General features: G+C 28.8%; 2 protein-coding genes across 8 annotated transcripts in view; both read left to right on the top strand.

The window, feature by feature from the left end:
* The first annotated feature begins 33 nt into the window (after window positions 1–33).
* On the top strand, window positions 34–2,607 carry LOC107072328 (tectonic-3). Of its 2 annotated transcripts, XM_089177388.1 has the most exons (6): window positions 34–390; window positions 480–713; window positions 789–948; window positions 1,034–1,230; window positions 1,316–1,508; window positions 1,594–1,709. In XM_089177388.1, the coding sequence occupies exons 1-6, from the start codon at window positions 34–36 to the stop codon at window positions 1,626–1,628; spliced, it is 1,176 nt and encodes a 391-aa protein (XP_089033514.1). In that variant the 3' UTR covers window positions 1,629–1,709. The 2 variants fall into 2 exon arrangements, with proteins under 2 accessions (XP_089033514.1, XP_015187649.1); XM_015332163.2 differs by having other exon boundaries at window positions 1,316–2,607.
* Window positions 2,608–4,129: 1,522 nt separating this feature from the next.
* The window catches only part of RhoGEF2 (Rho guanine nucleotide exchange factor 2), a 69,270-nt gene continuing 46,516 nt past the window's right edge, over window positions 4,130–26,883 (top strand). For 4 of the 6 annotated variants that reach the window (XM_015332153.2, XM_015332151.2, XM_015332150.2 and 1 more), the window contains exons 1-4: window positions 4,130–4,662; window positions 16,519–16,771; window positions 17,556–17,605; window positions 19,138–19,195. In XM_015332153.2, the coding sequence (XP_015187639.1) occupies window positions 16,600–16,771; window positions 17,556–17,605; window positions 19,138–19,195 (280 nt within the window). In that variant the 5' untranslated portion in view covers window positions 4,130–4,662; window positions 16,519–16,599. Of the gene's footprint in view, window positions 4,663–6,916; window positions 7,008–16,518; window positions 16,772–17,555; window positions 17,606–19,137; window positions 19,196–25,716; window positions 25,958–26,883 lie in introns of those variants that run through there. The other 2 variants (XM_089177312.1, XM_015332152.2) reach the window with 2 other exon arrangements.

The raw sequence follows: 26,883 nt of genomic DNA, 5'->3' as shown, positions 1-26,883 counted from the left end.
TAAATATATAGGAACTTTTATATTGCATTAAAAATGCTGAGAATATTTTTATTACTATACTTCATTTGTTTATCCAAAAACTTAGTTTCTCTAGAGAGAATTGAGGATATAATAACATGTTTGAAGGGAACAGACTGCGACGAATTTACAGATACCGATAATTACACAGAAATATATAATGAAGACGGTCTTACGTCAAATAATTTTCTAAATGTCACTATTAATATTACTGAATCAACGTTAACTATTAATTTAATGAATATAACAGAAATTCCACAATCTGAGACAACGACTACTGCAGCTTCGATTATTGTCCACAAATTCGACTCGGAAACAAATGATCATAGTATATACAAAAAACAGTCTGATATATGCGAATGTGATTTAACTGTAATTATAATTTATTTCTTATATTTTTGTTGTATTTATAGCATTATGTTGAAGTATAAAATAGATTCTTATTTTATTTATGTAAACAGGTAGCATCGTGTGACATCAATTGTTGCTGTGATATGGATTGCAAAGATCATCATTTAAAAGTATTCTCTCACTGTAAAGATTATCATACAGAATTATATGATAGTCGTTACTGTTACAGTAGAAATTTTATTCAGAGAAATAACACTCCTTTTATTCTCGAAAAGTTAGCTAATAATTTATTTTGCATTCTTTACGACAACCTTCCACCTGTGTACAGTGTTAATAATAACTTAGTAAGTCTATTATTTTATTTCATAACAACTATTTTATTATACGAATCAGCATTTAATTAATTTTTTTTCTCGTAGGTTATTAATAATCAAAAAGATTTATTGTCAGAGATAAAGAAAGATATACCAAAATGGAGATTCGAGCATCATCAAAATATGTTTATGTATAACGTCACTAGTACCTATAAAGAAGGTGACTTTGTATGGAAATTACAAAATAATTATATAAAACCTTTAGGTAATATTATAAATAATTAAAATATGATTAAATAGAGATATATTGGTGTTATGATTACATTGATCTTTTTTGTATATAATTTTAGAGTTACTACAAACAGGTTTTACGGGAAAATGTTCTTTTAAAAAGATGATTAAATATCTTAATAATTGGAAAGATTCTTGTATGCAAGTTGAACTAAATGATGCAAACCAGTTCTTATTTCCGTCAACATACAATAATTTTACGATTATTAAGTCGTTACATTTGTTTAATCAAACTTACATTCTTTCATCGGATCAAGTAAACACTTATAAATAATAAAATACAATTCATATAAGTTGAGTTCATAATAAAGTTGTACATCAATTGTATTTTTAATTTGTAGAGCTGTCCAAAGAACATATGTTTATCTCCAATCAGTCATTATTGTCGAAATTCTTGGAATAATTGCAACAACGCAGAAATATTGGGTTCTTGCTCTAAGGAAATGTGTCATAATATTATTAAAGGAGTTAAATATATAATAAGCCATAATGGTACTTTTGGTATAGATAACATTACAATACATTTTCTAATAGGTAACGTATATGAACAATTCTATCAATCATTTGAGGTAAGTTACGAATGGAATGATCAGAATAAAAAAATTATATTTGATCGTAGTGGTAATCCTGGCTACATTCGTGGAAAACCTTTAATCATAGGAACCATTAAGACAAATAAGACTAATAATATAGAATTTCGTTATATTAGTTTTAATAAAACTAAAAGTTTTTTAACTTTGCCATTAGGACAGCAAAACCGTGAATGTAGTCAAACCAATAGATATACTGTAACTTTTGGAGAAGATATTAAAGTTAAATGTTCCCTAACATTGAATACGACTAGTTTTACAACTACGTCTTGCATAGAATTACATAACAAAACTTTACATTTCTTAATGGAAGATACTTTGCTTAATGTAACACAAGCTGATCAATATGCTATATATATCTCTAAATTAGGAAATTTTACTAACAACAATACTTCGGAATGGATAAAAATTTTACTCGATAGAGTACCTCATCATGTAATAACTGGCCAAATTCTCAATGGCTGGATTCGATGTTCAGGATTAATAACATCTATAAAATATGATATATTATATTCTGTATCACCTAAATCAGAAAGTTTAACAAACTATGACATATTAGGTATAGGCGCTACATTCTCTGAAGAGACAGATTTATCTTGGCCAAAATGCATTATGAAAAATTGCACAAATGTGCTTCAAATCGATATTACCAGTTTTGTCACATTTCATGATATATCCAAACCATCCCGATATTATTTCGCAGGTGGTCCAAATTTAGACTTGACATTACCGTATGATTTTTTTTATCCTTTTCTAAGCAATGGTGATATAAGAATAAAATCGTCCATAATTTTAATATATATCTTAGGTATAACTATTTCTTATTATAATTAATATCATATAAAAATAAATACACTGTAATTATCATATTCCTCATGGTTTGTTTACACTTACGCATTGTATACGTAATTAAACTTAGTTTAGATATATTTTCTACATGCACCAAAGAATTGTAATGATACTATCGAGCGATAATATGTATAAAAATATTTTGGTATATCATTAAATGTTTTGCATAATAAATATCATAATAATTCTTTTAATTAATTATTGTTTCTAATGTATCCCATATTACTTAGAATGTCCCGTATTCAATTTGTGGCGTCCCGCCAGTGATCCCAGAGACTTTAGTTCGTTTGATGGACACAGGGGCGCAAAATTATCGTACGCGACAGAAAATTATCGTACGCCCCGGGAAAATTTGAAATCCGACAAATCTCGGACAGAATTTTGAAAAAGTCGAAAAAAGTGGCCAAGTTCCAACTTTTTCAAGTTGATGACCTTTTCGAGGAGATCGTGGTGGTGGTGGTAGTGATGGTGGGAGTGGTGGTGGGAGTGAGGGTTGGGGTGGGGGTGCACCTTTGGAAAATGGATTTTGGATCGTACAGGACCTCAAATTATCGTACGCGTACGATAATTATCGTACGAATGGGATCGTTGCGTCCCGCATGTAGCGGTACGACCGAAGGTCGCGCCATCTAAGTTACTAGAAGGCTAGGGAACCACGCTAACAAGTGTGGTCACCAGACAGTACAGTCTGTGCGTAGCCGTTGAGAAGTGTACAACAAAGAAAAGCAAGTAGCATCCTAACAATAAAAATCATAAAATAAAATTCAGTCTAATATTATTTTTACTATAGAGAAACCCTCTACACGCACCTGCTCGGTGCTGACACCCCATGGTTGACTATCCGTAGCTCTGACGTCTTGCACCAGGACAGTGCCGACATCTCGCGGCTGCAAGCGCTCAGTTCGGCAGACGTGCCCAAAAACTACTAGAGGTGCGCGTGTCTAGCAACGACACTTTTCTGCCTCGGCTTTGTAACCAGACCATGATGAAAGACGGCCGATTGGTCAGAATTCGCAGCGTAATTGCGCCTGGGAATCTGATTGGTCGGGCCTAGTGGCGTACTTCCTGGATTCATCTCCTCGCACCTCGGAGATCATCGATCCAACGGATTTCTCGATAGGTGTTCGATATCAATCGCTGAGCTTATCAGTCGACTGCGCTTGCTCTCTCTTCCATATCAATTTATCATTCTGTATCTCATTGTGCGTGTGTGTATAAATTCTGTATCTTGTTGAATAAAATCTGTTCTGAGAGATCACAAATAAAAAGGTGAAATTCCTTGTCGTGTCCGGCTTTCTCATTGGTTGTTACGATGGTCAGTAACTAGCCATTCGGCCCGCGGCCATTGGATTTCCCACAAATTTAATACAAAATATAAAATTTTAAGAATGGAATATGTTACGATTCGTCTAATAATAAACAATTATTCTCTTAGCGCTTCGTTATGATTAAATAAACTGTTATACGACAATTTTCAAAGATAGCGCCATTTGGTGTATAGTGCTTTATAATAAGCAAAGAAAACATAGGGAGAAAAAGAAGGAGCAATAAAGGAAGAAAGAAAGAGAGAGGGAGAGAAAGACAATAAGAGTAACAACGGTAGACGAGCAAGCAGTTGTGTCGTCATGGACCAATCAGAGAATCCGATCGATCCCACCTACCAATCTGAGGCCGGCCATTCCCTTCTCTCTACCGTCAGTACGAACTCGGCAGCCTCGCGATGCACTGTGGGAGATTGGGTTGTGCTTCGGGTGGATACAAGATGGCTAACACTTGTTAGCTAGCAGTGTATTTTTGTTCGATGTGCATTTAAAGTTAAAAAAAAAAAAAAAGAAAAGATAAGTAAGTGCCTTCGTAGAAAAGTGTACGTATCTAGATGCATATGCGTTTGAGAAGACAGATAAATAATAAATACGAAGCACATAAAATCGTTAGAAACATTTCGAGACGTAGTAGTATCCTTAAACGCCCATAAAAATAATAATATATCATGCGTCGTCGTAGTTTGATCTTCTTCTTAGCACGATGTGCCGTGAAAGTGCGACGAGAGGTAAAAGAAGAATAATTAATAATTGTCAAAAAGTAACAACAACGAATAATAAAGTGCAAAGGTGAAGTGTGATATTAACCGTGACTCGCGGGGATTCGACCGAAGATTCTTCTACAGCAAGCAGAGAGAATTCGTCGTTGGTATCTCTTCATTCGAAGGCTGCTTCTGCGTTGGTGCCAGCATACAAACGGATTATGTTGTATGTATTTATTCATTCATTTTTTAAATAAAACCTTTTAATTTTTTTGACGTTAAATACTTTTCCTTGCTAATGGTATCGCGTTGTAAAGCGTCTGGACGACTATACCGTTTAAAAGTGTACACTCTTTCTCTCTATTTCTCTATCTCTTTTTTTCTTTTTCTCTCTCTTTCTCTGTCTGTCTGTCTGTCTGTCTGTCTGCCTGCCTGCCTGCCTGTCTGTCTTTCTTTTACTAGAGGCCTAATAGACTCTTCCGATTTCATGATATATTCTACTAAACGAGAGAATAGACAAACGTATTTCGTAAATGCATCGACAACTAACAGAGTGTAACTTCGATTGCGTCCTCCACAGCATCGTTCAAACAGTGGCTCATAATAGTCGTCGACGTGGATAAATTTAAAAACGTACTATGTATTTTCCCTACCTTCCAAATATTATTGTAATATATATTCTATCCGTTGCTTTAAACCGAAGAGAATATTATGCATCTCAGAGTATTTCATTCATAATTTATTCAACGTTTATTTTTCGATTTAGAGGAAGTAGTTGAATTTTAAATTTGTCAATATTAATTAATACATTCAAAATTATAGTGACACTTGTCGAAATAGTATTCTTTTTTATTATAGTCCTAGACATTTAAAATTATAATTTTATGTTTCGTTAGTTTTCAAAAGTTAACCTCTTAATCTAGAATTTCAAAAATTAATGTTTTTCCATTTATGGTTTTGTTTTTATGCTAATAGGTTGTTTAGTTTTGATGAAAGTTATTAGAAGGTTATGACAGCTATTTTATATGTTTAGAAAAATTGTTAAAATTTTATTTAATTATCTTTTTTTATTTGTGAATTTATTTATTTATTAATTTGTTTGTTTGTCATACATAGTTAACATAGTTATCAATAATTCGTGGATATACATCTTATATAAAGTTAGATCAAAGCCATAATAAACGTGAAATCTGTTCATTGTGTGTACTCCAGTTTGAAATACACAGAGAGGAATATTTAGCTTCGGTGGACATCGTTCTCGTCGTCTAAAATAGAAAACGGCTTGAAGTTTTCTGCTCGATTACAATTTGTCTTACTACATTTCTTACTATCGTAATTTACTTTTTGATTTATCCAATAAAAATATTCTTACTAACAATAAAATTTACAGATTAGGGGTATCGTTAGTTTTTCGAAGTAATTCAGTTAATTAATACATTTCTTTAATGATACGATAATTAGTATAAATGACAATCCATGTACCATGTAAGAATTATATTTTTAAAGTTTATTTGCAAAATACGTTAAATATTATTTTAAATTTATTGTACAGAGTGTGTTAAATGTTCTTAAGTTTTCAGTTTTATTATTAAAGCTGAAATTAATTTAAAAGTTTATTTTTAATTTTTATATATCATCCAGTAACTTTTCGTACTTAACTTATTTTAATTTTAGATGAATAGAATTTCATTACAATATCTATCAAAAATATACAAAAATTATTATTTTATTATTTTTATTATTATCTACACATAATAATAATAATTTATTTAGATTTTGTGTACGTCGGAACAGTAGAACTAGCTATTCGATGGGTCAAATTACCACCATTTCTAAGAAAGTATTTATGGTCAGGTCTATTCTGTTGTCCTTTCTTTTGTAGGGTCCTTTGGTCATTGATCTTTATCTTATAAAGATAGTCGTAGAAGTAAATTATAGAGGTAAATCAACAAAGAAAGACCCTTGTAATCATTAGTACTTGAATAAGATTCTTTAAAAACATAATCTGCCAAAGCATTCACTTTTATCATCACATGGCCGATTGTAAAATTTATTTCTATTGTTGCAAACACGTGCCGTTGGAAAATTTCTCGATCCATCGAAAATTTATTTTACTTGACTTATTAAATTGAGAAGATCAATCAATCGATTCTTTCGATATTATACTAGTTGTTTATGTATAGAAGATAGAAATAATATATAAAATAATTTATACGTTTTTTTAAATTTTTTCAATATTGTCTTATGTTTGTTAATAATAATTCTTTTTTTTTTTTTTTGTAATTTTTTACTTATTAGTTATATCAGCTTCCTCGCGCGTTCAATGTTCGTTTAAATTATACGTCATTCGGAACAGTTCGGTTTGCTTACGTCATCCCCTCCATAGGACTCATTCGAAAGCTCGTTGATACTGTTTACATTGAAGCTTGCCACGCCAGTATGTTACATACTGTTCATCCGGATACTATAGAAGTCAAACATGTCTCTTTATTTCTATTTCAATATTTCTTTTCATTTATATCGCATCGATTTTTAAATTAATATATAGGATGAGCCAAATTGCCAAACAGTGTAAGTAATTTTCAAAATCAATTACTCTCTTTTTCGAGATTTTCTTACATTTGTAATTAGACTTGTAATTTTATCAAGTTAACTTGCAATTAAATAATTTGAAGAAAAAAGTAGTGTAAATAATCTCGAAATAAAGTGAGTAATTTTTAAATTTATTTACACATTTTTGACCTAGCTTATATATTTTTAATTATAACTAGGTACGCATATATACGAGTACATACATACATTTTAAACGTTAGCTAACGGTCGTCACCATTAACAGCGCCATCTTGTCCCACGCGCTACGTTATATTCCCACATATTTCATTTTTCTTTTCTTTATTTAAGTTAAATTAATTTCACTTCTTTTCTAATAACATTTCTGAAATTTAAAACAATTCATTTTAATTTTAGTACTCTTATAATCAATCATAGTAATTCAATTTTTCAATCATTCTTATTAGGTCTACTAATAATTAATATCGTTTTTGTTTCATACATTAATGAACTTATTTTATAATAATCTATGCAACATAATCTTTAATAAAACGAAATTAATTGTTATTACACTTGATACTCGCTAGTTTATGATTGATCATTACAGAACGAATCATAATTTCGTATTAAGGACGGCGTTTTAGGATAAGACATTAAATCGGCACTAAGCGAATACAAATTTCGTTTCATTGATTAGTTCGCATTCAATCATGCTCGAGGTTTGATCTAACGGTAATCTAGTATATTTATAATCATTGTTATTGGAATACAACATATACAAAGAATAGAAGTTTAATTCATAGATATTCACATACAACACATTATATGATTGCAGCACATATACACACATACATACATGTGTAGATGGGTATAGTCATGCTACTGATCTCGAGTCTCTAGGGCCGCACCTCACACATACATTCTTACATATACTTGCTTCTAGTACAATTAAATGAAAGGTAATCCGATGTTTGTTTCAACGATGTGCATGCATGCATGCATGCATGCGTATATATATACATATATATACACGTAGTATATATTCGAGAGAGGTATAACCTCTCTTCTTACGAGCTGTTCACAAACGCGTTCTTTACTCATTCAATCTCAAGAACAAATCTTATTTTATTACTTGTTCGATCTCAACTTCGTTCATAAATCGAAATTTTCTATTATTTATTTCTGATTTATTTATTTATTTTAAGATTTTAAAGAGAAAGGATCGAAAGTTTGTTTAAAAAATATTTTTCATTAAATGTTTAAGCATATTTGATCGAAATTAATTTGAATTTTATTTAATTTCGTTTTATTCATTTTATTTTTTATTATTAGAGTTGATGACATCATACTCATTCCATTAAACTATACTTTATCGCAACAATAATACCAACAATAAAAATCTATTGTTTGCGTTTTTTTCCGAGAATATCATTGGTTTTCGCAGTCGTCCTTTATTTCCTTCTTTGGTAGATGATCGAAGTCCAATGATAGAAATGAGGTTAGAATTGTTTTTAATTAGGATGAATAATTAATTTTAAGAATTTATCTTAGTATATCTTATAGTTAAATTATTTATTACATACTTAATGCAATTTGAAGATACTTTCATAATCATTTAATTTAGCAGAAATTGTGCAAGGACAATAGTTATTTGTCGAGGTTAACAATATATTTTAATTTAGATAAACGATTTTGTCTTAATTTTAGTTGAATTGAAAAAAGTTATAGACTGTTTTGATATGATATTACAGATTCAAATTATATACAAAATAATAATATTTTTAATTGGGATGAATAATTGCAAGAAAAAATTGTAGATAAACTTGTTACATTTTGTGTCTCTACATTTATTAATTGCAATTAGTTTAAATAGAAATGATATATCATTTCGAAATCATATTATTCAGTAGTGGAACAAGGACAGAAGAATCATTTGTTCATATTCAAGGACTCAGGAAAGAAAGAAAGAAACAGAGAGAGGGGAATATGTATGTAAGGTGTATTTATGCGTACGCGTATGAATGTATGCGTGTGTGAAGAAGGAGACGAACATTTATCTCAAGAAGCGGAAAGTAGAATCGCATTTTCATATAAAGTTCTTGAGTTTGGTTGAGAAGGTTAATAGATGCAATGACTCGTAGCAAATTTTTTTATGCATACATTCTCTTAAGTTCTTCTCAGTATTTCATCCTAATAAAGTTGTCAAGAAATTTTATACTTAGTTAATCGAATAATCGGACGAGGTTTTCTACGTTTGATAGGTAATTGGTATAAACGATATCAGAATTTATTGCGTAGTCGATAAATGCACGGTACAATGATTAAAAAAAGAGATTTCCGATTGAGATTAGTCTATCCAACGAATTAGATTTGTTAAACGTTCATTGAAAAGTCAATAAATATTGTTTCAAGTCCATTTCATTTATATATAAGATTTCTTTTCTTAGAAATTCAATTAAAAATTTATCAGTAAAACTAAGTCTTACAATTAGATTAAAGAGATCGTTTAGTGTATGATAAAGGTAAATTCAAAAGTTCCTAGGTCTTAAAAATCAATTACAATTTGAAAAAAAAATAATTCGATTAGAAATTCTCGAAATAGAATTATTGATTTTAAAATAAAGTCGAGGAATTTGAATTTCAATTTGTGAATTTTTTAAACATTAGTTCTTGATCAGCAATTTTTCTTTTTTTAGAGTCTCGTTTAGGAAATATAATCTCTTGAATATTGTATCCATTGTTCCAAAGAAAATTCTTGTAAGTAGTAAGAAATCGATTTGACCATCGTCGATGTCTCGAAACTCGATCTATCGAAGTCTGAAACGATCGTATTCGGGTCACGTGCAACAATAGGCGACATGCAAAGAAAGAGTGTGTGATATCGAGGTTAGAGCTACATGAAATGCCAAAGTGAGTTTAAGCGGATTCACACGGAATGCCTCTGCTTTCCTTTCGGTATGCTTTTTTCAAAAGTTGTTAGTATATAGTATCTAAGTATAGGTTTATATATATATATATATATATTGAAGAGAATTCCTAAAGTCATTTCTTTCTTCCTCCTCACGTAGGAACGTTGCTAGACTCTGCTAACGCATCGTTTCGTTTCAACGAGAAAATTGCAGAATGGATCCTGGATATAGAGTACGTGACGAAATAAGAGCGCCAATTTAATATCTAATTTCTATTTTTGCTTTGTTTTTCTTTCTTTTTTTTGTTTAGGACAAAAATTCGATAATATGAAACTTATTTCTATAGAAATTACTAACTGTACTAACTAATACAGTTAGAGTCAAATAAGTTATAATATAATAAAAATATACTATACTATCATTATAATTATATTAAAATATTATAATTTATTATAACTATATTAAAACATAAATATATTGTAATATAAAAATTTGATAATATAAAAAAACAATAATACAATAGTTTCTAAATGTATCACAAATTATACTACCATGCACTATAATTTATTTTAGTATAACTGTACTACACTAAAATATAATTTTTATTTAATTTACAAATATATAGACTAAAAATTGTAATATATGTTACTATGCATAAATTACAATATATTATAGTATAACATATTCTAGTTTAACTATGTTATATTAAGGTATAAATTATTGAAAACAAATGCATAGAATAAATATTTTTCTCTGTGCTGTAGGAAAACATTACTTCGAATATTTTTCTTTCTTTTTTATAGAATTTTTTTTTTTTTACAAAGATAATTATTATTTGATGCAATTGTTAATCGGTACATATTTTATTTATTTATTGCATTTTATTATCAACTGGTTAAATGAAATTATTGAAATGTGGAGATACACGACTTCTTTAATATAGCTTTGCGTGTTATTACATTTGTCACGCGATGTTAATTTCTCTTATGTAATAGAAACACATATATATATATGTACGTTTATATGTAATACGCGTCTCATAATATTGTATATATATATACACATATATAAAACTATGTAGACGACATCATTAAAAGAAGGAAGTTATTATTAAAATGTAATGTACGCAGTTGTACCAACGGGCGTCGTTGACTTCGTTCTTGATATATGCATCTTCATGAACTTTATGAACTTTTATACATATATATGCATATATATATTTCTTTAATATTCACTGATACTTAACAATTATCTTTGTAAACTGGACTTTGCAATTTATATAACAAATACTCTCAAAAATCGATACGAAAAGAGAAAAACAAATATATCTCAATTTTTATATCATGTTTTTTATTTTTATTTATTTTTTAATTATATGTATATTATTTATGGTATATTCATGATTCGATTTATTTACACTATTTTAACATTACATACAAATTACTATAACTGAATAATGAATTAATAAAAACATTTAACTACACATTTAAACAAAATATATTTTTTTAATTAAACATAAGATTAATTATTTATTTATAAATTGAACAAAATTTGATAGAGACAGTAAGAATTATCAAAGCCTCGATGAAATAAAAATGCATAATTGGTAGAAGTGTGTTAACGTGCAAACGGGATATACATGTTCATTAGCATAATTGAGCTTTGTTGTTGCAGACGTTATAAGAGACTCATGTTGTCGACTCAAGTTATTCAACAGACTTGAATTTTTTTTTAGTAACTAATAATACTATTTTACGTGTTATATTTTGTAAAGATAATCGATTTAATTTTATTGGAAGTACGTATATGGCAAGCATAAAGTTTTTAAACGATTTAAATAATTAATTATTATTTTCTTTTTCGAGATTTTTTAGGCTAATTTTTTGAAATTATAAAATTGGAAGCAGCGAAATTAAAAAAAAATAATTTAAAGCCAAGTATTAGTCTGAAATTTTCTACGAATCACCTACATATTTTTTTTGACCCTGTTTGTATAAATAAATGTCGAATAATAATTTTTACATAATTAAATGTTTTTCTGATTCATGTCGTATCTACACGTATAGTAATTTTTGTTTAATGTTAATACAGTGTTGAGAATCGAGCCTTGAGTATTAAATATTTGGCAGAGAATCAAGTATCTGGTATTCGAATTGACATTATCGTGTTCCTTTCTCCATATAAACGCCACAAAAAAAAAAAGAAAAGAACAATTTTATTAGTATTAAAGTATAGTATAGTACAATCGTCAAATAAATAATTTTATTAGCATTGTTACATTTTTTGAATTAATTTTAAACAGGAAAAACAAATATTTTTTTTACAGACGTACAATCATGATAAAAAAAATAGTAAGAAAAAAATATTTAAATTTTCATCGTTAAAGGATGATATACATATAAGATCAGTCAGGTATTTGGATATATGAATCGTTAACAACCAACTGCATACTAGACGACAATAATTAATAATTAATGGAACGTTACGTACATTTATATGCTTATGAATATAAGTGGTAATAACAATAGGTACACAATGTCTCTCTCTCTCTCTCTCTCTCTCTCTCTCTCTATCTATCTATCTATCTATCTATCTATCTATCTATCTATCTATCTATCTATCTATCTATCTATCTATCTATCTATCTATCTATCTATCTATCTATCTATCTATCTATCTATCTATCTATCTATCTATCTATCTATCTATCTATCTATCTATCTATCTATCTATCTATCTATCTATCTATCTATCTATCTATCTATCTATCTATCTATCTATCTATCTATCTATCTATCTATCTATCTATCTATCTATCTATCTATCTATCTATCTATCTATCTATCTATCTATCTATCTATCTATCTATCTATCTATCTATCTATCTATCTATCTATCTATCTATCTATCTATCTATCTATCTATCTATCTATCTATCTATCTATCTATCTATCTATCTATCTATCTATCTATCTATCTATCTATCTATCTATCTATCTATCTATCTATCTATCTATCTATCTATCTATCTATCTATCTATCTATCTATCTATCTATCTATCTATCTATCTATCTATCTATCTATCTATCTATCTATCTATCTATCTATCTATCTATCTATCTATCTATCTATCTATCTATCTATCTATCTATCTATCTATCTATCTATCTATCTATCTATCTATCTATCTATCTATCTATCTATCTATCTATCTATCTATCTATCTATCTATCTATCTATCTATCTATCTATCTATCTATCTATCTATCTATCTATCTATCTATCTATCTATCTATCTATCTATCTATCTATCTATCTATCTATCTATCTATCTATCTATCTATCTATCTATCTATCTATCTATCTATCTATCTATCTATCTATCTATCTATCTATCTATCTATCTATCTATCTATCTATCTATCTATCTATCTATCTATCTATCTATCTATCTATCTATCTATCTATCTATCTATCTATCTATCTATCTATCTATCTATCTATCTATCTATCTATCTATCTATCTATCTATCTTTTTAAATAGGGGAGAAGATAGTTGTTCAATAGCTTCGTGTATAGGGCGAATGCAAAACATCCTACATCATGAAAGAATTGCCTTTGTAGAAACATTGCCAAGCCTTCTTTTTTCATTTTTCATCTTCGTATTTTTTTATTTTCACTGCAATAATATTTAAAAAAACTTAAATTTATGAGTAAGTTAATATAAAGGAGGATGATAATCACTGCAGTCATCTAATGTAAGATATATCTAAATTTGTTTAATCATTGTCTTTTTAGTCATTATGATAATGCGTACTTACACACACTTGTATATATTTTTTATCGTATATATTTTATTATATAATAGATGGGCCAAAAGTTTATAGATTATTTCAAAAGTTAATTATACATTTTTGAAACGCTTAAAGCTAATATTTTGCACAAGTTGTAAGATCATTAATTTAGCTTGTAATATAGTAAAAATCAAATTAGAAGCTTAGAAAATACAAACAAAAAATATTCTAAAAATTATCCATAAACTTTTGGTCCACTTTGGAAGTATTAAGCCACTCTCTAAAACACATATGAGTAGATTAAAATTGGTGCGTTGTTTATTTTCTTTTCATTGATATTTTAATTACTGATTTAACGTTATTAAAAGTGTTAATACAATTTTGTTCTATTAGCTAACAGTGCTAATATTGTTTTAATAGTGTGTTTCTCAGGTTATTTATATTTTGTTTTATTTATAAATATATATGCATGAATAGAGGAATGATAAAAAGGAAGTGTTAGACTTTGATGAACTTAGTAAGTCAACTTAAAAGAAATTCGATGACAATAATCTGGAAAATGTATATAAATTTTGTTAGTGTACTTAAACGAAGAGTTTCAAAGTATAGTAGATAGTTATATCTAACATAAGGAAACACCTGCAGATGACGATAAGGTACCTAAAAGAGAGACGGTATTGTACTTGCATCAAAGCTGCCACTGTCATTTTCCGAATGTCCGCAGTGTGGCAATGCTTTGTCGTTGGCATCCCAATGATAGAGAAGAATTCTTCCTTTAAAGATGATGTCCTCGATCGTCATATCTGTTCTTGTATCTGGCGTTGATCCATGATATTGCTTTTTGCTATATAATACGTTTCTTGTATTGTCAATATTCATATATGTATGCGTAAAAATTTATTACGTGAATATTCACTTATACACATAAATATACGTGGTGTGTGCGTGCATGATTTAATATTAGGTTCCTATGTAATATATGTTACATATATGGATACGGAATTAATTACCAATTTAATGTAAATATATTACTATTAATTATAATAAAAATAAATAAGATATATAATAATTATGTTACATTTACATACATATTTGACACATCTATATACATTTAAAATCACTAATCATCAATAGGTATAGATATTATTTGAATACAAAATTCGTGCTTTTAGTTGAATAGATAATTTAGTGAAGAAAATTTTTAACTGTGAGGATATTTCTAATCAGCGAAAATTAATCTACTGTTCGATGGTATATATTTTTATGATGCATAATAAATATGATCCATGCACGGATACACACGAAGTGAGAGAGAGTGAGAGCGAGCGGTTTATGTGTGCCATATTAATCGGCCAGGGGAAGTACACACAGTGCATAAAATCTCGAGAGTTGAGTTTAGTTGGAAAAGTATTTGGAACGATCGCGAATATAACACGAGGAGAGATCACTCGTTAAAATTTCACCATATAATGTCAGATTTATCTTATCTAAGATGTTATCTTCTCTTTAAGGAGAACCATGACGATGATGATAATTATGATGATGATTATGATGAAGAAGAAGATGATGATAATGAAGAGGAGGCCATTCTCTTCTTCATCATTTGCTTTTTCTAATTCTAACAAATTTATCGTTAGCAGAGTATACTTGGAACATGAAATTTTATAATTCTTTTTTTATTAATTTTATTTTGTTTAAAAATTAGTATTATTTATTAAAATATTCCAGTTAACACTCTTGAGCCAATCAGCAACTTTGTTGCATTTAAATATCCAAATATTATCTCTCTGCAGGTGAATAGTATCAAAAGTATTTATTATTTATTGTTCATTTAAAAATTTATGGCTTGTACAATAATCGAATAATTTTTTTTTCTTTTTAAGTATTCCTGATCTGTAGAATTTGTGCTAAATTTTTGGCCGATTCTTGAGAATAGTTTTATCTGTTCTTTTACATTACATATAATGTAATATTAGATTTTTTTTAAATAGAGAGTTTCTCAATGCTGAATTTAAACAAAGTTGTGAAAATAAGAGTCGGACGTTTTATTTTGTATGATACTCATTAATCGTCGTGTAATAGTTGGTTAGGCGATAAACTTGTGTGTCGTGCTGTGACACACTGACCCCTTCTTGTCCTAGACGCATGAATAATCTCTATTTATTATTATCGATTACGAATCAAAGCCATAGTGCGACATACGCAAGTGTTGTGTGTGCGTTTTCGTTTGATCAGAGAGAGAGAGAGAGAGAGAGAGAGAGAGAGAGAGACCGACAAACAGCTGAGCAGAGAGTGACCTTACAAATGACCTCGCTTTTTTTTTACTCTCAATAAATTTCGATCGATTTTATTCTCGAGAAGATAGAAGCTATTTTTTTTTAATTTTCTTTTTTTTTATATTTTTACTGTAATAAATATAGTCGTCATAGAACTTGTTCAATGTTAAAAAAAAATTAATCTCCTGTGATCTAATGATTTGTTATTTGTTTATAAGAAAAATTATTGTAGTACGAAAGTTGCAAAGTTTTATTTTTACAAATTTATTTAAAAATATTAAAATCAAATAATTGAATTTGTAGTAATAAATTGTGATTAAATTTAAGATTAAATACTACAGGGTATTTCCAAATTTTGTAGATAACTCGAAAAATTAATTAAAATTTTTTGAGACTTTTTTTAGCTTATTTGTTTCTTTGGTTGTAAAATTACAAGCTTAGAAATTTTTAGCCCATCCTATAATATATGATAATATTATATATATTATATATAGTGTTCCAAATAAATACTAGTATAATTTATACTATAAAAGGATAAATTTTGTACGGCAGGTCATAGAGTCACTGGACAACAGGGCAGGGGTAGGGGCAAAGGTAGAGGTGAGGCTCGGCCAAGCGGTGATCGAACAAGGGATGAATGGAACAGCGGCGTTGCGACGCAGCCTCGGGGGTGGCGGAGGTGCCACCGGGGCTGGAGCCATTGAGCCAACACCCGTCACCACCCTCTATGTGTGCAAGGATGAAGCTGGATTCGGGATGAAAGTTTCCGGTGATAATCCTGTCTACGTTCAATCCGTCAAAGAGGGTAAATTATAATATTTTTGTATTCTTCATTTTTTTTTACTTTTTATTTTTCTTTTTCAAATTTTCTTAATCGAATCGGGTGAACCACACGCATAAGTGCTTATAATTTAAAAAAGTAATGTAACTTTTTTTTTTAAAGATTTTATTTTTGTAAATAATTAGGCATTTTTGTTAAAAATAATTAATACTTATTGTAAGTATTTTAATATAAACTTTTTAGATTAAATTTGTTTTTTATTACTTGAATATATAGGAAATATAGGATTGAAGGGAGTTTCTTATTGCTTACCTTAGTTGATTTTTGTTTTTCCTTTCGCAAATATCAATCTAATTTTACACGTTCCAAGTATCTCGTGTTTACCTTCATTTAACTTCGACTTTTTGCGATATCATATCATTTATATTTTTTTCGAATTATACGAAAATGTAACCCTTTTTTCCTATAGCAAATATATGTACACATACACATATGTATGATTGTAAGAAATGACTAGTCTTTCTGGGTATATCGAAACGAGAGTTCATTTCTCTCGATTTCGATGAATTTTCATTCTGTCTGGCAAGAACATAGTTTAGACATTTTGTTTATAAAATATAGTAATTTCAATATTTATTTATGAAACATCTGAAGTTCTTCATTTTTTGTTTTGAAATTTAAATGCGTTCGATCTTCATCTGGTTGAGAATGAGAAGAACACAATTTAAAAATAGCGTTCGAATGATTAATTAATAATGTAATTTAATTTTATTATATTTTTGTAATGTTACAATTGTGACAATTGTAGGTGGTGCAGCAGCAAGGGCTGGCCTTCATGCGGGCGACAAAATAATCAAGGTGAATTCATTTAAAAATAATTCTAATCACATTAACCCCTTGTCCTACACGGATCTGCCGATTGCGCGAGCCATAGTAAACAATAAGATCGGTCGAGCGCCGTGCCATTCAGCTCTTTGGCCGTGTACCCGAACTGGTGCTAAATGTATACTTTTCATGACATGTATATTTCAGTGCAACATAAGGAATTGTACAATAACAAACAACGTTTGGGTAAAAAATAATCATTTTAAGACATTTAGGCTGTAATCATAATCAATATAACACGAATTCTTTACGACGAGTCAGACTCGTGGTTTTCTTTTATGACACAAATTCTTTACCAAGAATCAGTCTCGTGGTTATAGGACAAAGAGTTAAGAATGAAATATACATACAATTTTAATGTTAATTATATAATATTAATAATATTTATATGTTTCTTCGATTCAAAAATTGATATTATACAAATACATAAATATTCTTATACGTTGCATAACATGTAATCCTCAAATTTTAAATATTACACATTACGTCAGAATATTATAATCAATTATATTTAAATATAAATTTTTGTAGCATATTGTAATTTTACCTAATATACATTTTTTACTATAACTTCAAAACAACTCATCTTTTATAAATTTAACTATATATATATAGTTAAATATAATATAATTAAATATAATTAAATATATAATAGTTAAATATATATATTAAATCTCTTAAATAAAGTCTCTTAAATAAAAAAATAAAAATCTCTTAAATTTTGTCAAGTTTTAATCTAAATGCATTTGTTTAAAAATATCTATGTTTCATAAATTTTGAAATCAGGTGTTCCATACTATGGGTACAGTTACCTTACAAATTACTAAGGTCACTATAAATAGCCACAAACTTATCAAATGGTTTTTATATAAAGGATGTCTTGTAATTGTTGGTTTAAGCGAGCAAAGGATGATCGTACATAAAGAACTGTCGAAAACATGCAATAAAATTTGTTCATATAAAGCTTTATTATCGACATTGTCAGTATCATGATTTTTCTTGTACCTCGTTTATACTTCTATGTTTATTAAAACTGCTTTCCCTGTCTGCAAGACTGCAAGCTCAGTCAAGTGTACTCGACAAATTTTCAAACTAATTTTTTCTAAAACCAAATTTCATTTGAAAAAATTTCATTCTACACTTTCTACTAAGTTTTTTTTTTATATAGAATCACCATTTGTTCGCATGTAACACAACGTACAGAACACCTTGTATATTAAACATATGTATATATACATATTTACGAATCAAAGTACTGCTAAATAAATAAAATTAAAAAAAGAATAATACATAAACAAATTTGAGAGTATTAGTAACGATTCTCTTTGCTAGTATTAATAATTTATATACTCGCTTTTTTGCGTGGGAGAAAACATATAGTCGACGTGTTCTCTCTCTTTTGAGTTGAGAGAGATAGAGAGAGAGAGAGAGAGAGAGAGAGAGAGAGAGAGAAAGAGAAAAATAAAAAGTAAAAAGGTGAATAACGATTGTTTCTACTTTTTTAGGTCAATGGGGTGAATGTAATGCAGTCCACGCACACGGACGTAGTGAAGCTGATAAAATGTGAGTACATATACATATATTGTGTACGTGTACATATACATATACATATTCATATACGTTTGTTTCCAATCTTTCTTTTCGCAAAAATAATGATGTAAAAGAAACAGAGACTACTCGAAATCAAAAGTCAAGTCAATTCTTGTTCCACATTAAATATTACATGAACATCGTCTTAAGTTCGTTTCTTCTATTCATTGCCAATTGCGGGGTGGGAAAATGATTTATGAATTTATTGTAATATTTTTATATTGGATTGCCTGGAAAGTTCATGCCGATTTAAACCAAAAAAATCATTCATAGGTAACACTTATTTTTATATATTTTCAATTCGATGTATATTCTTAGTAATTTCTTTATTTATTATTATTTTATTTTAATTTTATTTGTATTCAATAAAATAAAAATATTTAATTGAATTACATTATTTTATTATAATTTCTTAACACAAGATTTACGGATGTTCTGTTCACTTGATTTTAAGAACTTACAAACATTGCTTGAATGGAGGGTTGAGTAAAAGGGAGGAATTAATATTTACGCATATTTAATTACGTAACTAAAAACCACACACACAATATATATGTTTTTAAAAATTAATATTTAAGTTTTATATATGTGCAGTAATCAAATTTTTTATGAGTCAAATTAGCTCGGTCCATAAATCTAGTGTTAAGGAATAGCATTTTTTTGTAAATAATTTTTATGAGGATTGTTTGTCCTCCATCCTTTTTTATTCTAGATAATTGTTACTATCGCTTAAACAAAATTTTAGGCTTATTTATAAATTATTTAATATTAACTTCTTATGGAATTACGATTTAATAATTATTTCTTAGAAAGATAATTCATAAATAAATGAAACTATATGCATTTATAAATCGGTACGAACTTTTCATGCAATCCTATTTGATTCCTATATGCAACATATATAAGTAAGTAAGTGTGTACCTATATGTGTATATAAATTTGCGTGTGTTATATACAATCACACAACGAAAAATAAGAATAAGAACAAAAAAGACGAAGGAGTAGACGACGACGACGACGACGACTACGACTACGACTACGACGACGACTACGACTACGAAGGAAGATGAAAGAAACAGCAGAGAGTGCCTTCAGTGATGTAAGCATGCGAGTTTATAGCGGTGACTGTTTTAGTCTACTGTCTCTCTTTTACTCATAGTAAAGGTACTTACATGCGCATTGTGTCAGCATCATCACCCCACTAACCACTACAAAACCAATAGCAACAGTCAGCAACAAACAGTCATGTCGTAAAAATTATTTAAATGTCTATTTCTCAAAAACCATGGTATATCGTTTATATAAATAGTATTTTAAATACTAGCAGATCAGCTGATTTCTTAGATAAATTGCATATAACCAATTACTACAGGGTAGGAATCGAAAGATTTTTGTAAAGAGAATTTTGTAAATTCTAATTTTTTAGGTATTTATTATAGTATAAAATAATAAAAAGTTCGCAATAATTTATTAAATGGGCTTAAAGTTTTTATATAATTTTTAAAAATAAAGATTAGCAACGTAAAGATCCTAAAGAGAATTGTTTAAATTATAATTTCATATAAAATTTGTATAGAATAATGCTATAATAATCAAAAGTTATTATTTTTAAAAATCACTTAGAAAAAATAAAAATGGAGGACATAAAATCCTTCTAAAAGGAGTTTAAAAAAATATAATTCTTTAAGAAATAACCATAAAATATTACAATACTAGCCAATAGTTGTTAAATGGATCTAGCATTTGTAAATAAACTTCCAAATTTAATTACGATTTTTGGAAACTTTTTAGGCTTTTATTTTTATTCCTAAAATAAGAACCATAGTCAATGTACTTTACAATATAGTAAAGAAGAAAAAAATACTGGTCTAGAATGTTTTGAAAAAAGAATAATTGATTTTATGAAATCATCCGGGAATTTTTTGGCCCTACCCTTTATTTCTGTATTAAAATCATCCATCCATTTTTCGTATTCGTTTCTCTCTCCAAGGACGATCATTATTCTCTATCTCTGTCTATTTTTGTCTATCTCTGTCTTTCTTCTTTTCCGTGGCTAGAAACAGTTACGACGAAGACGAAGACGTGTTTCGCTTTCGCGTTAGTATCGTAGGCGTTTCGACTTTGGAAATTTCCTAGCTTTTTCTGGCTCGAATTATTCGGATATATTCTCTTCTAAGAAACTCGATAGAATATCTAACGGTATATAACATTAGAAACGTTAGGTACTTTCCAAAGGGTAGAATCAAGAGTTTTAGAAAAGGGTTTGAAGTATCATCGAGAATATTTTTCAACGGCAAAACAAACGTCTTACATTAGATAAACGAAAAGATTTATTAAATTTAGATGAAGAAAAAGTGAATATGTAATAACAAAAATAATTTATTCCAAAAGATACACGTATAATAAAATAATAAACATCATTCAAAAAACGAAAGTTTATAGGTGATGTCAAAGTTCCTAAATGATTTTAAAAATTATCTTCGAGATTTTTTATAGAATAATTTGTTTTATTTGTTTATATTCAGTTTATAATAAAGTACTCAATTTTATACTATGTGAAGAAAGAAGATTAGCATTAAAAAATAAAAACCTAATTAATTTTATTAAATAATTTGGAAACTTTGAATTCTCATTCTGTAGAAATTTGTCTATAGAAGTAAAGATAAAATTAGAACAAGAGTATTTTATTGGATTTAATGAATTTAACAAAGTACAAAATAAGTTTCGTTTTCGTGATGAAAAGAAAAAGGGAGAGAGAATTGAAGAGGGAGAGGTAAAGGTAGGGAATAGAGAATTTTTCGTAGGATGAAAGTTTCGGTAGTACATACTTAATAGCATTGTCTTTGATATTGGTATATATGTACATTAACGTCCCTTTTAATTCGGTAGCTTCCCATCAGCATAATCACTTCGGTGTTTTCTTAGTAACTCATGAATATTTAAAATTAACGACGAATCTGCGCCTCTCGGCTTTCTCGTCAAAGAAATCTTCGTTCTTCTTCGTCTTCAGCAATGGCGGCGCACCCTCTTACCATTCATCTACAGATCAGACGGTTGACAAATATTCTTTCGTGTGAGAGAAACAGACATAGAGACATTAAGATACAAGCTGTGAAGAGAGATAGATAGAAAGCGAGCAAGCAGAAAAAGAAAGAGAGAGAAAGATATGTAAGGAGAGATACATACAAAGAGCAATACACTAAATAAGAGAGAAAGAGAAGGAAAGAGTCTTAAACGTGATTCGTTGTCGTCGTCGTCGTCGTTGTTGTTGGGTGAGTAGGTAAATTTGTTCTCTCACCCCTCACGAATACGAATTTCCACGCGAAATTCGTTCTCATCGTCTTTGTGCAACGATTACGTCTCGTGTTTTGTCAATACAGGGTGCTCCAAAAATCTCTCTGGGTTGATTTGTAGAATATCAAATATTCTTTATCTACAAACTTTTTAAACATTACTTTTAGTATATGTTGTTTTCTTTTTGTAATAAGGAAAACTTAAGCTTAATTGTAAACCTAAAAGATTCTTAACAAAAAAAAGTATTTCATTTTGAAGATCATCTGAGAATTTTTTAATTTTTTTTATTTATTTTGATGACGCATTAGCAATCGTAAACAAAATCGTATGATTGGAAGATTTCCTTTTCGTGTTTGATTTTGATTTTTTGTTCTTTCCTTTTGTTTTTCTTTTTTTTTGTGGAGTAAAGGGAAAAATATACATGATATGTCTAGTAACTAAGGTGGACTATAATTTTGTTTCTTTTGCAGATAGAAAGAAAATTTGGTTTTGTGTAACAAGCTTTATCTTCAAGTAGCGTAAGTTTCTGCAGTTATGCATCTGTACAACTGCACACTTTGCATTGTTTAACAAACTCTATTATCAAGTAATGCAAGTTTTTATAGATGTGCATTGATGCAAATGTACAACTGTATATTTTGAATACTTCTTTAACAATGTAAAATATGTTGCTATCTGCAAAAAGAACGAAGTTGAATTCCAACTTACAATTAGTTACTAAATATATTATGTATAGTAAGCATTATGTTATCTGAAAAGTTTGTATATTTTTAAATATATAGCGAAATATAAAAGTATTTCCATTTTGAATTTTCCTTAAAAATCGATATCGAACTTTCAGACAACTCATACACATATAAAAAAAAAGGAAGGATCGTCTCGAGAAAGAGGATATTTGTAAAGTCAGCATTTTCGTTAGAAAGATTAGACGCGTGCTGTTCGCGTGAACGGTTTTTTCCACGAACGTTACGTTATTTTCGCGAAGTCATGAATTTATTCAAAGTTCAGTAGAGAGAAAGAAAAAGAGAAAAAAAAATTTTACCATTCGTTCGAATCTCGAAATTCAATATTCCCGGATTTCCTACGGCTTAATGCCAAATCTTAACTGCAGTCAGCTGATTGGTTCGTTATCATGATTAACGTTAAATGAATGTCTTTTGATTCTCTATTGATTATGTTCGACAGTAATTAGAAATTAATTAATGTATTTCTTCTCGCCATTTTTATCTACATATGTTAAATTAATTTTTTTATTTTCTCAATTGTGTATGAAAAATTTGTAATTATGTTAGTTATATATTTTATAATTTATGCGTACTATACTACGACTTTTTTTTCCTTCGTAATTTTCTATGAACAATATATACTAACAAAATAAGAAAAAAAGAACACATACAAAAAAGCCAGTATAATACACATCGAATCATTTCTATTTAATCTATTTCAAATTGTTCGTATTGATCGAATGAATAACACATTCACGTGAGAACGCGCGAAGGATTGAATCGATAGCGATTAGCAAAAGTGTGTCGGGTAATATAAAGCTTTTCTTTTTTTTTCTCTTTCTCTACATATATATAGAACAGGACAGATAAAGCTAATGTATTTTTGGATCGGTTATATTGTCGTGAAAAGACATATCAACCGATTTATATCAGGCTTGTTACTCGCGTAACCATGGGTGGTTGTTAATAGCGACCAAGTAGTCAAGTGTACTTGTATTTGTGTATTCGCGTACAACCTTCCTTCTTCTTGGGATTAAAAAATACTTTTAAGAGAAAAAAACATGTGTATATGTATACAACTATATGTATATATAGAAAAGACGCGGAGGTTGCAACTGACCGTGTCAGGAGCTCTGACTCAATCGTGTTCTTTCTGAGCTTACCAACAACTGGTCTGATTGGTGTTGGTTCTCATTCTAAGCACGAACTATGTACATATTCTAGAACGATCATCTTTTCCTTTTATCATTATTATCTTCTTATCGTGATGGAGATCTTTTGGATCGTTTATATTTTTTATGTATTAAAGTATAAAAGAAAATATTCACATATGTATGCACACAAATATTGTTCATTTTTAATTATATTTAACGTCGTCGTTGTTGTTTAATTTTGAAGTCACGTGTTATATGTGTGTTGGAATTAGTTTATATACCAAGGCTAGTTGGCTAAGTATGAATTATATGTGTACTTAAATATAATATATTTATGCAGTTATTATAACTTGTATAATAAATATTGTGTATGAATATTATAAAAATATAATATTATTAAAATAATAAGTTATAATTTAGTATTGATATAATTAAAGATTTTTTAAAATGATATTATTAATATTATTAAATCGTCGATAACGACTAATCGAATAATCGATATCATTAACAAATAATATAATTAAAACAATATTTATAATAATATAACCATTTAACTTGTATGAGTAGTATTGCATTTATTATGCAATTTATGATATTTTTTCATATCATACAATTTTATTTTTTTTTAAATCAGAAACAAAAACTCTGATTACAGAAAAGGAGTATTATTATTTGCATCTTTTATAACATAAATATATTTCTTTATATTTTTTGTTTTATAAAAAAAGATTAGCAAATCGATAAATTAAATCCAAATACGTATTTTCTAAATCGTTAGATTTAAATAATTGTATAGATTTTGCGTAAGATTTTCCTACATAAAGTGATTCTGTCTCTGACGTCATCGATTAACAGAGGGAATCCACGTGAAGAAGGAAACGAAGAGCAAGGAGAAGAAAATGCAAAGATCATTCTTTTAAACGATGACGATCTCGGTGTAGAAATGAATTTGCAAAGAAACAAGAAAAAGAAAAAAGTTACGAGTATAATATCCAAAGATTGTGATGGTATAACGATAGTGTTTGAAACTCTTAGTTTGTCGATCTCTGGTCACATATAAACCAATCGTAGGTTGGTACAGTGCCGTGCTCGTATAGAAGTGTGTAAACAGTGAACCTCGTCATTCATATTAATACACACCTGGCTCCGAACTTTTCCCGGTACGAATATCCACCACGTTCTCTTCTCTTGTGCGGAATATATCTATATATCTCTCCTTTTCTCTTTCTCTCTTATGCACACATTTATACGCATATTCATTCTCTCTTTCTCTTTTTCTTGACTTCTTCGTGCTCAGTAGCACGATTTGACGCAGTCTTGAGTACGACGTCGCGCCTGTATATTCGTACTTCCTTTTAAACGAGTACATTTCTTTTGCAAACAAATATATATAGTGTGTGAATTTAAGAATAAAAATATACAAAATAATAGAAAATTAAAATTAATCGAAATTGTGGTTGGATCTTGTTAAGTGGGCTGCTAGTAATGCGCCTACATGAAAACTCGAACTACATACGATCTCAAAAGAGCTTGGGTCGAGACACCGGTGGAAATTTACTCTGGTACTATTTTATTTATTTTTTTTTGTTCATATTATTATTATCATCATTATCATCATCATCATCATCATCATCATCATCATCATCATTATCATCATCATCATCCTTCACTCACTTTTTTCTATATTATCGTACGTTATAATTTCAAAGACATAATATCCAAATTTGGTTGCATTGTAAAAAAGAATTTATCTATTTATTTATTTTCCATTTATTTTGTTATTATTATATTTTACTCATTCTCTCGTTTCTGTTTTTATATCATACGTTATAATTTATAAGCGACGTAATATAAAAAATTTTAACTCAATGTGAAAGAGAGAGAGAGGGCAGAAAAACCTCGCGTTATTATTCTCTTGAATAACGTATTTCTTAATACGATTTCGGAGAGTGCAAATTAGGAAGTAGATTCTCATGGACTTGGATATTATAATCATAGTCATGATTATCATCATCATCATTATCATCATCGTTGTCATTGTCATTGTCGTAATTTTCTTTGTCGTCTTGCAAAATAAATTGTACGGATTATCATAACTCTTCGCTTTTACATAATCGACGATTCACAAGCTATTCCATGATTTCTCGTAGCTTCGGATATATTATGGTTGTTGCTTAGGCGACTAGCGTTGCGTTCGATCATAAGTAAAACAACTGGTCTCGATCAAGCGGTAGAATCCTAGTCATCTTTTATCTAGTTATACTTTGCGAAAGAGAATGAGAGAGAAAAAGAAAGAAAGAAGGAAAGAAAGAGAGAGAGAGAGAGAGAAATAGCATTGATGATGACTCACGAAACTTGGAGAGAGAAAACTTATATAACTGCCTATGATTTCAAATCATTTAATAAATCTATTCAAATGCGACGAGGAATAAATGTTTAAATATATATATATTTTTTCTTTTTATTTTTAAACATATAATTATTATTT

This window comes from Polistes dominula, unplaced genomic scaffold, assembly GCF_049000335.1.
Source record: "Polistes dominula isolate Pdom_NZ unplaced genomic scaffold, Pdom_raw_medaka contig_624, whole genome shotgun sequence".
NCBI classification, from domain to species: Eukaryota; Metazoa; Arthropoda; class Insecta; order Hymenoptera; family Vespidae; genus Polistes; species Polistes dominula.
This window is presented reverse-complemented; position numbering and strand designations above follow the sequence as displayed.

Excerpts from the sequence above, each read along its gene's own strand:
- LOC107072328 (XM_015332163.2), top strand. The coding sequence starts at position 34 with ATGCTGAGAATATTTTTATTACTATACTTCATTTGTTTATCCAAAAAC. Across the intron at positions 714-788 it reads ACAGTGTTAATAATAACTTA|GTTATTAATAATCAAAAAGA; the intron begins GTAAGTCTATTA and ends TTTTTCTCGTAG. Across the intron at positions 1,231-1,315 it reads ACATTCTTTCATCGGATCAA|AGCTGTCCAAAGAACATATG; the intron begins GTAAACACTTAT and ends TTTAATTTGTAG.